General features: G+C 34.9%; 2 protein-coding genes across 3 annotated transcripts in view; one reads left to right on the top strand and one right to left on the bottom strand.

Moving 5' to 3' along the window:
• Nucleotides 1-14,428, top strand: part of LOC141290255 (interferon-induced very large GTPase 1-like) — a 453,394-nt gene that overhangs the window by 293,410 nt on the left and 145,556 nt on the right. The gene's annotated exons all lie outside the window — the stretch shown is intronic.
• On the bottom strand, nt 3,092-13,069 carry rangap1a (RAN GTPase activating protein 1a). Of its 2 annotated transcripts, none has more exons than XM_073836527.1 (16): nt 12,999-13,069; nt 11,465-11,639; nt 11,251-11,378; nt 10,684-10,743; nt 10,387-10,566; nt 10,135-10,269; nt 8,310-8,468; nt 7,959-8,072; nt 7,731-7,830; nt 6,446-6,530; nt 6,149-6,305; nt 5,947-6,063; nt 4,624-4,729; nt 4,460-4,548; nt 3,325-3,446; nt 3,092-3,251 (listed from the first exon to the last, which is right to left on the bottom strand). In XM_073836527.1, the coding sequence occupies exons 2-16, from the start codon at nt 11,574-11,576 to the stop codon at nt 3,170-3,172; spliced, it is 1,746 nt and encodes a 581-aa protein (XP_073692628.1). In that variant the 5' UTR covers nt 11,577-11,639; nt 12,999-13,069; the 3' UTR covers nt 3,092-3,169. The 2 variants fall into 2 exon arrangements, with proteins under 2 accessions (XP_073692628.1, XP_073692638.1); XM_073836537.1 differs by having other exon boundaries at nt 11,465-11,636; nt 12,999-13,067.

Raw genomic sequence — 14,428 nt, 5'->3', positions numbered from 1 at the left:
TTTACTTAAAGAGTCTCCGTCTGTGTGCGTGGGGCCCATTTTCTCGAACCTCGCTCTCATACTCTCTTCCTAGCCTGTGCGTGTGCTATATGAGCTCGACTTACAAAACAGAATCATTTGAACAGGTTTTTCAGTGCCTATCACGCTATATGTAAAAGTACCCATACATGTAATTTGATGGATGTATATAAAATGCTTTTTCAGCAATATAATAATAATAATAATTAATATAAATAGTTAAATTAAATGATAAGAGTAAAATCTGTTTAAAAAGTCTTTGTTTAAACAGTCATGAGTGCGTCTCTATTTGAGTGTGCGTCTGCGTCTCACAGCCCCCACAGCCGCTCCTGTCATTTTCGCAGGGGGTACGAATTAGTTCTAACCTCGTGCCTTGCAAAAGTATTCATACCCCTTAATTTTTTTCACATTTTGTTTTGTTGCAGCATTATGTTAAACTGCTTTAAATTAGTTTTCCCCCACATCAATTTACACTCCATACACCATAATAATGACAAAGCAAAAACCAGATTTGCTAATTTTACAAATTTATTAAAAATAAAACACTGAAATAAGTAAATTGCATAAGTATTCATACCCTTAACTCATACATAGTTGAAGCACCTTTACAGCCTCAAGTCTTTTTGGGTATGAGGTGACAAGCTTTGCGCATCTGCATTTGGCAATTATCTGCCATTCTTTGCCTCACCTTTTCACCTGTCAAGCTCTGTCAGCTTGGATGGGGGCTGGCAGACATTTTCTAGAGTCCTAGTTGTTCCAGTCGTCTTCCATTATGGATAATGGAGGCTACATGCTTCTGTGAACCTTCAATGCAGCAGATTTTTTTCTGAACTCTTCCCTAGATCATTGCCTTAATGCAAGTCTGTCACTGAGCTCGACAGGCAGTTATCTTGACCTCAGGACTTGGTTTTTGCTCTGATATGCATTTTCAGCTGTTAGACCTTTTCTGAGAGGTGTGTGCCTTTCTAAATCAGACTCATTCAAATGAATTTGGCACAGTTTATCTCTAAACTGGGCTATCCTGGGCTAAATGTCGAGTGTCCCAGAAAAGGGTATGAATACTTATGCAACGGGATCTTTTCAGTTTTTTATTTTTAATAAATTTGCACAAATGTTAAAAAACTATTTTTTGGAAAAAAAAAAAAAAAAAATGAAGGGGTATGAATAATTTCGCAAGGCACTGTATACATATCTGTTTTAAGAAATCTGTGGATTGTTATACTACGTGAACATTTGGCGCTTTCCCAGTGAACTTCATCAATAATATGACCTCTTCACTAATCCTCCATCTCTCTCTATGTCCCTAATGCTCTCTCGCTCATGACCTCTTCACTGAGCACACATGTTCGCATGGTTGACCCCGAGAAACATCAGAATAAAGAAAATGCAATCAATAAAGAAATTGTTTTTCCTTCTAAATTTTCCTCTTTGTCCAAGAATGATCGTTGTTGGTGTAAGGTTTGCAAAAAAAAAAAAAAAAAAAAACGTTTAAAAACTAACTCTCTCACTCTCTTAACACAGAGGCCTGCGCGCGCCTCTCTCTCTCTCTCTCTCTCTCTCTGTGTGTCTGTGTGTGTGTGTGTGTGTGTGAGACTCACAGCCCCCACCATGCCATGAATTCGATCTCATGTTGTTCGTACGACTTGACCATTTGGGCGCTTCCCTAGAATTCCTGCCGGTTATTCATCAATATTACGATGTATCTAGACATGCGTGTAATCTACTCAGGTACTACAATGTGAGAAAGATCTTTAGTTGCTTAGAAGTTTCCCTGGGAACTTGTGCAACCTTGCAGACTATTACACGTTCTGCTTTGGAGTGATCTTTGTTGGTCGACCCCTTCTCAGGAAGGTAACGGTGGTCTTGAATTTCCTTAATTTGTACACAATCTGTCTGACCGTGGATTTGTGGAGTCCAAACCCTTCAAAGATGGTTTTGTAACCTTTTCTAGCCTGATGAGCAACATCAAATCTTTGTCCAAGGTCCTAGTAATCTCATTTGTTCATGACATGATTCATTATCACAAACATGACTTTGATGGATCCCTGTTTTTCTGAATAAAACCGGTCACATGCTGGCATTTGATAGTCATTGCGTTGACTGAAAACAGCTTTCAAGCAGCACTGTATATCATCATTGTGCTTATGAGTTTCATACGATGTTCAGTTGTCTTATAATGCTTATGTGCTACTTGTAGTTTGCTTACTCTTTCATGAAAGAGGAAAGTCAAAGATTTTTACAAACTGTTCTTGCTCAGGAAACTTAACACTTTTAAGAGACACCAAGATTTATTTTGAACTTGTTCTTCATTGTTGTTTTTAAATAAAGTTATTCTTCTTTCTATGATGTTATATCCTGTCATTGCACATTTATGAGCCCGATATGCAAAACCATTATGTATTTACTGCTATAAAGTAAAGCCCCTCGATTCAGTCATCTTTAAAAAAAAGTGTTGAAAATTAGCAGTCTTTCATGCTTAATCTTACAATAAAAATGTTTTATTTGATTTAGATTTTTAATGTTTTTGTTGTTCTAGATCCTGACAAAGCGCTGTTTATCTATGCATTTACACACAACTATACTCAAACTGCGACAGCTCACAGAGAGATAGTAAAAAAATATTTTTGTATTCAATCTTATTTATTTATTCTGTTTATGGTCTGTGTGTACCTGGATGGATGATCCTTCAGAAATCGGTCTAATATGCTGACATATCAACATTGGAAAAAGTTGTGCTGCTTAATATTTTTTGAAACCTGTGATACTTGTTTTTAAGATTGTCTGCTGAATAAAATGTTAAAAAAAGAACAGCATTTATTCAAAACAGAAAGTCTACTACTGTTAATCAATTTAACACAAATCAATGCTGAATACAAATAATTTACTGAACCTAAAATATTGAACGGTAATGCATTGTTACAAAAGATTCCCATTGTTTTGTTTTTTTTACTTTTTGAGTATATTAAAATAGAAAACGGTTATTTTAAATTGCAATAATATTTTACAATATTACAGTTTTATCGTTTTAACATTTTTTTTCTTAGATGGAAGAACAACTAGGCAGGAAGACAGGTTTCAAGACATGATATGACAGTTTAATATTAACAATCAGATGGAAGTCATTTAAGCTTGTGTGTGTTTCAGAATTTGTTCAGCTCTCAGGTGTGAGTTTCTGCAGGGTGGATTTCAGACGGTCTCGAGCGCTGCTGCACGGCTCCAGCGATTTATTCGGCCTGCATATAAAAATCAATCACGTCACATTCTGAAAATAAAGCTCATGAACGTAAACACATTTGTTTAAGTTACCTGCCCATGAAGGCATTCAGGACAGTGATGTGTTCTCGAGGGAAGTAACTCTGTTTCACTGCATGCTCCAAACATTGTAGATGTCCTGGGACGACCTTCACTGGCTTCAGCTTGTCTTCACTCTACAGAGAAATGAAATGCAAAAACACTTTTCACCATCACGCCCAACAGTTCTAGTCATGGTTGATGTTGATGGTGATGAAACCGACTGCAGTTTTGATTGCAAATGCTCCCAAAATGTTTTCTGTGGGACCGCAAAATATATTTAGATGCATTTTTTGCTACAAACGGTTTTTTTCTCTCTCAAAAAACTCGCAATTAACCCTCTGGGGCTCTTTATTTAGGAGTCACACTTGGCTCCTTCACAGTCAAAAATGAACCAAAGCCTTAAAAAGTCACTTTTTTTTTTCTTCAGGAAAAACTATATCAAATACATTTTTGTTCACTAATATTTTGTGATTATTATTTAGAATTTTGAGGAGCTTTTATGATACTATGCAATATTTATACAATTTTAATGAACTTTTTTTTTAATAATTAATTTTTTTTTTCAATAAATGCAACATTTCACGTTAAAATAGAGTGAAAGCATTTAAAATCCTTTTTTTTTAAAGTGAGAATTGTGTCATCTGGTGGCATTAAAAAAAACGTAAACTTAACTTTAATAAAAAAACGTATTCATTTTATTTTACATATGCTCAAAAACGTGTCACTCCTTGATTGCTGAACACTTTTTTAGCACAGTGGCTGATTTGTAGCTTGTACCACCAAATGTTTCTCTGAATTACTGCATTTTTTCTTATTTCCCATTCATTTCCTATGTCGGTCATTTTTGACCGCAAAGGAGCCAAGTGTGACTTCTTTTTTTTGACCCTTTAACATATCCGAATCATGTCAATTTATTTATTTTTGTCAATTATTATTTTATTTCAGTTAGTTTTTCATTAAAATGTATTAGGTTTGTTTCGTTTTAGTTTAGTATTTTATTTCAGTTTACGAAAACGTTTTCTGATCAGTAGTTTTCGTCTTTTAGTTTTCATTTACGAAAATAACCTTGGTGTACATATGTTACATTTTTTCAGAAACAGACTAACTCAGTTTTCACTCCCAGCCTGAATTCGCTTAACGTTTGTACCTTCAACAGTCCGAGCATCACCAGCAACGACGACACAAAACTCAAGCCCTGGAAGGAAGGTGTGAAGAAGGCTTTACTCAGCACTGCGTCTGAAACACAGACACACGAGAATCAGTCAGGCATCTCAGATCGATTAGCAGTCATCCGCTGGATGTTTCTCTCACCGATGCTCTCCAGTACGGCCGATTTAACCTCCGCGTCGTCTTCCTTATACACAGATGAGATCTTCAGAAACGCTTCCACTGTCTTACTCACATCCAACACATCCACCTGCAAAAACCCCCCACAATTATTACACAGGGTTTAGACATAATCAGGGTTTTATGAAGGTAAACAAAAGCTTTTTTAAAGACCTTTTTAAGACTAAGCAACAGGGTTTCTACAGGTCATAAAAATGTCTTTATTTAATTTTACATTTACAAAAAGAATAGAAAAGAAGAACAGAAAGTCTATTAAGTCTTGAAATGTAACAAAATTAAGGCAAGGCACTGCAGGTGACAAGGGTAAAACTAATAGTTATCACCTTACTTACCCTGTTGATTGATTACATTGATAATTGCAAACATATTTTGTATTACAAGTTTTCTAAAATGTTAGGTTTAAATATGCAAAATGAGGCATAATTTAATGAAATATGCGCTAATTTGCATACATTTCTAGTACAAGATCTAATACAAGATCTAAACACTGGATGAAGCCAGTTTCAAAATTTTTTGACATATTAGAGTCAAATGTTTTTACAGAGGGGATTATGGGCATCTCATATTGTCACTCCATAATTCAGAAAAAAAAACAACAGACAGAAAACAAATGTATTTTTTTTACCATTTTGGGGGGAATAAAATGTTGTATAAAATCAAGAACATTATATATGAACAAATAACACTGTAAAAACCTTCAGGATATAGACAGGAATAAAAATGTAAAGTTAGGTGTGTGTAAGTGCTGCTGAAGTTTATATTTTTGGCTCAGAGAAAAAAAACTAATTTTGAGAAAATGGCCTTTAAAAATATGTATTTTAATTTAAATCTATTGACGTAAATAGAAAAAGTGCTATACAACAAACACTTAACAGTGTCTTTTGGATGTTTTCTTTCCACTAGTATGAAAAAAATAAACCTATATGAAACACGGAAAAGCCCAAAATCTCAAACTTGACAGGTGCATGAAATAAAAAAAAAACTGTCTTTGCTTGGAGTGTCTCCCTAAATGTGAGTTTACAATTAAAACAATTATAAATACTTGCCAATGGACTCAGAAACATCAACTTAATTCAAATGAAAACCACATTTTCATCCCCCATTGACGGAAAGTTGTTCTTTTATTAAGCATCAACTCTCTTAATTATGTATTTCAATTTAAGGATGTTTATTTACTTTGCCTCAATTTAAGACCTTTTTCAGGCCTTAAATTGTAGAAGGGCAAGTGTTTTAAGAGCCCTGGTATTAATTAAAAGACTGTAAAAGCTACAAGCTGCAAACACTGACCTGCTGCTGGATGAGGGAGCTTCTCTTTGACCCGAGTCGCAGGAGTTTGTCTGGAGACGGAAAGCTCAGGAAAGACGAGACGTCTGGAGTACGAGGTGCTGAAGGCGGCGTTGAAAACTACATAAACAGATCCATGTTTATTTTGATCTCAGGTAAGTTTTCTGTTTTGAATTGTACTTCAAACTACACAAATTGATCAAACCTGATTTAATTCACTCTTTTCTTCATCTCCTTCTCCCTCCTCTTCTTCTTCTTCATCTACTTCCTCCTCTTCCTCCTCCACATCCTCATCATCATCGTCGTCATCATCATCGTCCTCCTCCTCATCTTCATCTTCCTCAGGTTCTCCCTCGTCATCACTGTGACATGAGAAGGAATTACGCTCATTCATACGCAACACACAAATCAAATATTAGAGAATATATAGAGAATTTGGGAGGGAAATGTGCTGAACTGTCATGAAGACAATGTCACAATGAGTTTAGAGTGTGTTTCAGACCTCAGAGAGCCCAGTTTGTCTCCCATGTTCATGTTCTCCATCACTTCTTTCAGATTTTCACAGCCTTCTTCACCGAGACTGTTTCCTAAAGACAAACACAAACATATGTTGTGGATGTGTCAGTATTACTTCAGTGTAATTTTAAAATATATAAATGTAAATGATATAAATCTAACCAGTGTTAGTTTAGTATTACGTATATATTATTTATAGTTTTTATTAATATTTTGAATGAGCTTTTATTTTTTGATATTTTCAGCTTTCATTATTATTTCAGTTCATTTTTTATGTGTTTTTACCCAGCAAACACAGAGCGTTCCCCTAACATTCCCATATGGTTCCCATTTGGTTATTTTTTTGGGAACCAAATGAGAACATTTTGGGAACGTTCCCTGCAGGTTATTTTGAAGTTTTAAGAATGTTGCCGGAATGTTCCCCTAACCTAAATTGAACATTCCCGCAACATTCTGAGAACGTTCCCCTAACCTAAAGGCAATGATCTATTTACGTTAAGAAAACTTTCCTGGCTAACCAACAGGGAACATTCTTGGGAACGTTTCGGGAACATTCTGGGAACCAAAAACTAACGTTCCCAAATTGTTAGCTGGGTATTTGGTTGTGTTTTATACTACTATTTATATATTTTTTTCAATTACTGATTTTAGTGCTTGAACTTTCCAATTTTCATTTAGTGTAAAAAAATTTTTATTAAAATGTTTATATTTTATTTCAGCATTAGTTCCATTGACAAGCATGTTTTTTTTATAGTTTTACTTTAGTTACTTTTAATTAATGTTATCACAATTTTTCATATTAATTTTAGTTAAAGTTTTAATAATTTAGTTTAAATAAAGTTTTAATAAATGACTATTTTAATTATATAGCTTTTAGTCATTTTTAGTTCAGTTAAGTTTAGTAATTTTTGTATATCTCAATGAAAACGAGATATTTCTTTGGCAACTCGCTGATTTATTTTGTTCATTTTAGTTAATGTTTATTTTATTTTAAGTAAAAAATAAATAGTTTTAACTTTAAATAACTGTAAAATCCCATAAAATAGTTTTTTCACCGTTAATGCATTTCAGCGTATTAAACAATGTGTTATCAACTTTCATAACAAATAGACAAATACATGGCCTTTACGTAACAATTAATCTTCATTAAATTTTAAATGTCACTCAAACCTCCATGGGTTTGAGAGTCCAACTTGGCTAAACCAAACCATCTTAACCATCACTGCCATGACATTTCTTCTGTTTCAGTGTTGATGTATGTGTGTTTGTACCGTTCAGGTCTAGTTTTTTTAACTGATCTTTGTGCTGGACAGATCGAGCCACTTCCAGTGCAGCTTCCTCTGTGATTTCCCCAAAAGACAGATTCAGCTCCTGGTGAGAGTGAGACAAGCATGTTTAAAGATTTAGGATTGATCATGTAATCATTTGTCTTTGTCAAGTCTTTTAACCAATGCTCCACAGCACTCATAATACTTTAGAAACTGATCATTTATCAGTACCTTGAGAATTGGCAGTCCTTCTTTCAGGGTCTCTGCTATGGCACTGGCTCCTTCAGACCGAACGAGACAGTCACCAAAATTTATCACTTGCACATTGCGCAGGTGTTTCAATGCCTAGCAAACAGAAAACATAGGAAAAAAAAAAAGCATTGGTTTTCATTCACTGATACATTTTGGGCTATTTTGCTTCCATAACGTTTCTTCTTTCATAATAGAAAAAAATGTAATAACATGGTTAAAACGTTTACTAATTTTAAACAACTTTGTTTTTACATTCAGCTGATCTCATACAGATCTTAAATAATTCCACTGATTTTCCAGCTAAATCGCAGTATTTGTTTTCCAGTGTACCTGTGCCATGGCGATCGCTCCTCTCTTGGTGAAAGTGTTGTCGTTGAGGTTCAGGACTCGCAGTTGTGGGTTGTGCTGCATTGCTGTGGCTAAAGCTGTGACTCCTTGGTAATTGATGCCATTTTGGGGCATGTGCACTTCCTCCAGACTGCCAATTAACTGGGAAGATAAATAAACACCAATAGATCAATTGAGAAGATAAAGCAAATGGACCAACACCAGTGGTACAATGAAGAGGAAAAATCAATGGACCAACACCAACAGACCAATGGAGAAGAAAAAGAAATAGACGAATGGACCAACACCAGTGGACCAATGGAGAATAAGAAGCAATAGACCAATGGACCAACACAAGTGGAGCATTGAAGAAGATAAAGCAATGGACCAACCAGTGGACCAATGGACCAACACCAATTGAGCAATGGAGAAAATAAAGCAATGGACCAACACCAATTGAGCAATGGAGAAAATAAAGCAATGGACCAACCAGTGGACCAATGGACCAACACCAATTGAGCAATGGAGAAAATAAAGCAATGGACCAACCAGTGGACCAATGGACCAACATCAGCAGACCAATGGAGAAGATAAAGCAATGGATCAACCAGTGGAACAATGGAGAAGACAAAGCAATAGACCAATGGACCAACACCAATTGAGCAATGGAGAAGATAAAGCAATGGATCAACACCAATGGAGCAATTGAGAAGATAAAGCAATGGATTAACTAATGGACCAATAGAGTAGTTAAAGCAATGGACCAACATCAGCAGATCAATGGAGAAGATAAAGCAATGGACTAACACCAGTGGACCAATAGAGTGTATAAAACAATGGACCAACATTAATGGACCAATGGACAAACACCAATGCATCAATGAATAAGATAAAGCAATAGAGCAATATTAATGGACCAATGAAGAAGATAAAGCAATGGACCAACACCAGTGGACCAATGAAGAAGATAAATCAATGGACTGACATAATGGACCGATTGACCAACACCAGTGCATCAATGGAGAAGATAAAGCAATGGACCAACATCAGCAGACCAATGGACCAACACCAGTGGACCAATGGAGAAGATAAAGCAATGGACCAACCAGTGGACCAATGGACCAACACCAATTGAGCAATGGAGAAAATAAAGCAATGGACCAACACCAATTGAGCAATGGAGAAAATAAAGCAATGGACCAACCAGTGGACCAATGGACCAACACCAATTGAGCAATGGAGAAAATAAAGCAATGGACCAACCAGTGGACCAATGGACCAACATCAGCAGACCAATGGAGAAGATAAAGCAATGGATCAACCAGTGGAACAATGGAGAAGACAAAGCAATAGACCAATGGACCAACACCAATTGAGCAATGGAGAAGATAAAGCAATGGACCAACACCAATGGAGCAATTGAGAAGATAAAGCAATGGATTAACTAATGGACCAATAGAGTAGTTAAAGCAATGGACCAACATCAGCAGACCAATGGAGAAGACAAAGCAATGGACCAATGAATCAGCATCAGTGGACCGATGGAGAAGATAAAACAATACCAAAGAACCAACACAAGTGCACCAATAGAAAAGATTAAACAACACCAATGGAACAACACTAGTGAACTAATGGAAAAGACAAAGCAATAGACCAGCACCAAAGGATCAATCAGCTGAGGAAATCGGACAACATCCATAATGGACCAAATGACAAAGGGCAGCAATCACATAGATTTTATAACACCAAATGATTGAAAATCAAGAAAAATGATTAGTATTATTTTGGAGAACTGTAGTTCAGGGTCATTTCTCATATGGTTCAGCACCTGAAAGGCCTGCGCCAGCGCTGTGGCTCCATCGTTCTCCAATCTGTTCCTGCCTGCGATGAACACCTTCAGCTGCAAGGGTGCGCCGAGCGCACTTGACTCCTTATGACACACCATAAGAGCCGCCGCCAGGATCTAGAAAAGCAGGTAACACAAAATTTCCAGAGAAATAAATTGGCATTATAATAGACTACTACAGTGACGGCCACTTTATCAGTGCATGACGACATCATTATCATAAACCCCACCCACCTTTCCTCCTCCGATGCCCATTCCGCAATTGTTCAGGCGCAATTCCTGCAGTGTGTGGCAGGCTGCGCTCTTGAGCAGCGTCTCGATGCCTTTCACACCATCGGGTCCGAAAGCGTTATCACTCAGATCCAAAACCTTCAGACGAGCTCCAGCTGTGATTAACGCATTGCCCAGAGAAACCTAGAGAGGAGACGTTTACGAGCGTTAAACAGTCTGTTATAGTTATGACTGCTAACTGTGAATGCACTGGGTTTGATAGAGTTTGCTCTAAAATACTGTATATAAAAACCATCTTACCAGCGCTGGAGGAATCTCAGCTCGCAGGCGGCCAGTAAACATGTCACTCCAGTGGCAGCACTAAAATGAGAGAAAAAAAAATTGAGATTAGTTAGACAAAGTATAACCAAATGTGTTTAAACTTTCAAAAGAATATTTCAATAAATTCTATATTCAAAATGCTTAAAAAATCCAAAGACTCTTGGGGGAAAATAATGCATTGAAATACAATTTCTCATTTTATTTCCCACATCATATTTTATCCACCATACAGTTCATATTTGTTCATCTTTGATGAAATTCCATCAAATTACATAAAGTTGAAAGAAATGCTGTAGCTTTTGATTTGACACAATCAACTAAACACACGTTATTTGTCTTTATCGTGCTTTTTAAAAGCTGATAATTTGGTTTATTTCTCTGTACTTAGATTGCATGACTGGGTACATTAAATTACTTGATTTAGCATTGTTTTTCTGTTGCTTTTAAACTTTTGAGGTCATGATCCACAAGCTGAAAACTCCTGTTTTAGGATATGTTTAGAGTTTAGGTACAAATGAAAGAAGTTGAGATGATTAGCACGTGCACCTGCAGGTCGCTCTTCTTCTCCAGAGCTTTGGCGATGGTTTGCGCAGCCTCCACGCCGATGGTGTTTCCCTCCAGCCTGAGAGCACGCAGACCGTCAAACTCCTCGATCGCCTTCACCATCTCCTCCACTGCACACAACACAACATTACATCTGTTCATACTCTTTTATACTGATGCACAAACGTGTGAAATTAAGAGACGATCGGCAGCTCACCAGACTGAGCGTTGTCCAGTTTAAGGCCCTGTCCTTTGTAACTGAGCTCGCCCTCATCGACTTGAGTTTTCGCCAATGAGTCGGCGAGATTTGCCACAGCGTCAGATGCCATCTTGACACCAACTTTAGAAAATACAGAAACTCACAAGAGCTCAACTTGATTGCGTCTCTTCTGCTAAAGGGACAAAGAAAGTTCATGTGAATTATAAAGATAATATTTGACACACATCAGAATCAAACCCACTTAATTATTTAGTATTAATTAATGTTTTTACTAATATTTTTACTTTTTATTTTATATGTGACCCTAGCAATAGCCAACAACACATTGCATGGGTCAAAATGATCGATTTTTCTTTAATGCCAAAAATCATTAGGATAATAAATAAAGATCATGTTCCATGAAGATATTTACTAAATTTCCTACCAGAAACATATCAAAACTTAATTTTTGATTAGTAACACGCATTGCTAAGATGCTCTATTTCAAAATATAAATATTTCTTTTAATTATTAATTTCTTAAATAGTTGTATCTCGTTCAAATATTGTCCTATCATAACAAAAAATACATCAATGAAAAGCTTATTTATTGATTTATTATTGATGTATAAATCATAGTTTACAAAAATGGATATTTTTGGTCCGTAATCTATTATTAGCAATGCAAATTATTAATTAAACATAGTTTTTATTATTAATTAAACTGCGCTGATAAACTCATCCCCTTTGTCTCTTTATCTTCCGCTAAAGAGACAAAGAAAGTTTATGTGAATAATAAAGACAGTTTGCACATTAGAATCAAACCCACTTCATGTTTTACTAATTAATGTTTTTACTAATATATTTACTTTTCATTTTATATATGACCCTAGCAATAGCCAACAACACATTGTATGAGTCAAAATTAGCGATTTTTCCTTTATGCCAAAAATCATTAGGATATTAAGTAAAGATCATGTTCCATTAAGATATTTTGTTAGTAATTTAAAATTTTGTCATTTTAAAGGCGATTCTCTCTCTCTGTGTATGTGTGCGTGTATATATATATATATATATATATATATATATATATATATATATATTAAATAGCTGTATCTCAGCTAAATATTGTCCTATCATAACAAACCATACATTAATGGAAAGCTCACTTATTGATTTATTATTGATGTTTACATTTCAGTTTATGACTGTTTTTTGGTCCATAAACTATTATTAGCAATGTGAACTAGTTATTAAATATAGTTTTATCAATATTAATTAAGCTTCACTGATAAGCTCATCCCGTGTAAACCTACTTTACAAGTTAAAACGTTAAATATTATTAACAGTGTAACCCCTGTATTGACTCCTAAACTGATGTGTGTATGTTTACATTTAAATGTTCGTGTCTTTATGAACATGTGTTTTTAGATTCATACGCACTGACACATAACTAGCACGCAAACCACGTTTTAAGTGACGCAGCCTATTTACAGCCTCCAGACACTCGTCGGAACAAATTTCGCGTATAAATATGTGTATATTGTACTTACAGGTGGTGTTTAATATGATTTTCTGGGTGCAGATGTACTACACCCAGCTTCTTCGTCCCGCTCGTTCTGATGACGCATAATGCAGACGCGCAAGGGTTCATGGGGTTTGTAGTTCGTACTTTTTTTTTTAGTAAGCGTGGAATTTTATTTATTTATTTTTCATTTGTTTGACTTTAACTGTTAGACTTAATTCAATTACCACATACAAACCATAAAACACGGTGTTTAGATTGTTTTAATTGTTTAGGATTGAACAAGTTCATTGTATATATTGATTTTTGGTGGCAAATCTGATTAGAAATTCTTAGGCGTGAGTATAAAAACTCATGTTTTCACACTTGTAGAGATACTGCAATACTTAGAGGGAATTCAAGGCAAATGTAATCTGACTGAAATACTTTTCCCAAAACACAAGGACACTTTAATGCCAAAAAACTAACTAGGTTTTTGTTTTTGAGTATTTTCAGTGTCCCATTTTTTCTTTAAAACGTTTAAAATGCGTTGTCTGTTAATTTTAAAAAAGTGTTTTTTATTATGCAATTATGTAGGCTATATATTAATAAAATATATACACCTCACAACAGTAATAGAAGAAATAGAAAAAAGCTATACAGAGAGAGAAAAATGGGCTAAAAGACAAATTAAAACTTTTAATTAACCAAATCAAAGTGACAGTGCTTTATATGTCTTTTTAGCTTTTCTGTTTCTAATATTTTGCAAAGTAGTACCATATTGCTTAATTTCTTTAATAAAATGTTCACAATTTGGCTTCGCTTTAGCCCATTTCTTTATATGAATGTGATATTTTCCAAGTAAAACAATTATTTGCATAAGATATTTGTTAGAATCAATGGTATCTTATATAAAAAAAAAAACAACAACAACAACAACATCATACATTTCTATTTGTATTAATGCACCAAACACCCTAGAAGAGACATCTACCCAAAATAATTTGGAGTAAAACTCACAAGAGTTTTCCAGATCCAGTTTGAACCGTTCAAATAATTATTTAACAGGGTAAAATCTGTGTAATATTTTAAAAGATAACTGTTTTACTTTATTATATGAAAAATGTATTTGTTTTTGACCATAATTTCTTCCACTTCCAATGTTTTCATATAATCAAAAGACTGTTGAGCATGGCACATAATTATATATTTCTAATATCTATTACTGCATTTATCTTTAACAATATTAATATCGCCAATAAGTCAATGGTTGTTGGTCAGTATTAATGGACTGTACAGAATTACGTAACACAAATCCATAAAATAATTTTTATAACAACATATGTCTTTTTAATTCTTTATAAGATTAAGAGACTTAGAAACGATTTTAGTTAAATTTTTAAAAAAAGGGATAAGATGGGGAACTATTTACAGATTTTTGTTAGTGAATACAAAAACACCATATATATATTTTATATT

The sequence above is a fragment of the Garra rufa genome, chromosome 1 (genome assembly GCF_049309525.1).
Source record: "Garra rufa chromosome 1, GarRuf1.0, whole genome shotgun sequence".
NCBI classification, from domain to species: Eukaryota; Metazoa; Chordata; class Actinopteri; order Cypriniformes; family Cyprinidae; genus Garra; species Garra rufa.
This window is presented reverse-complemented; position numbering and strand designations above follow the sequence as displayed.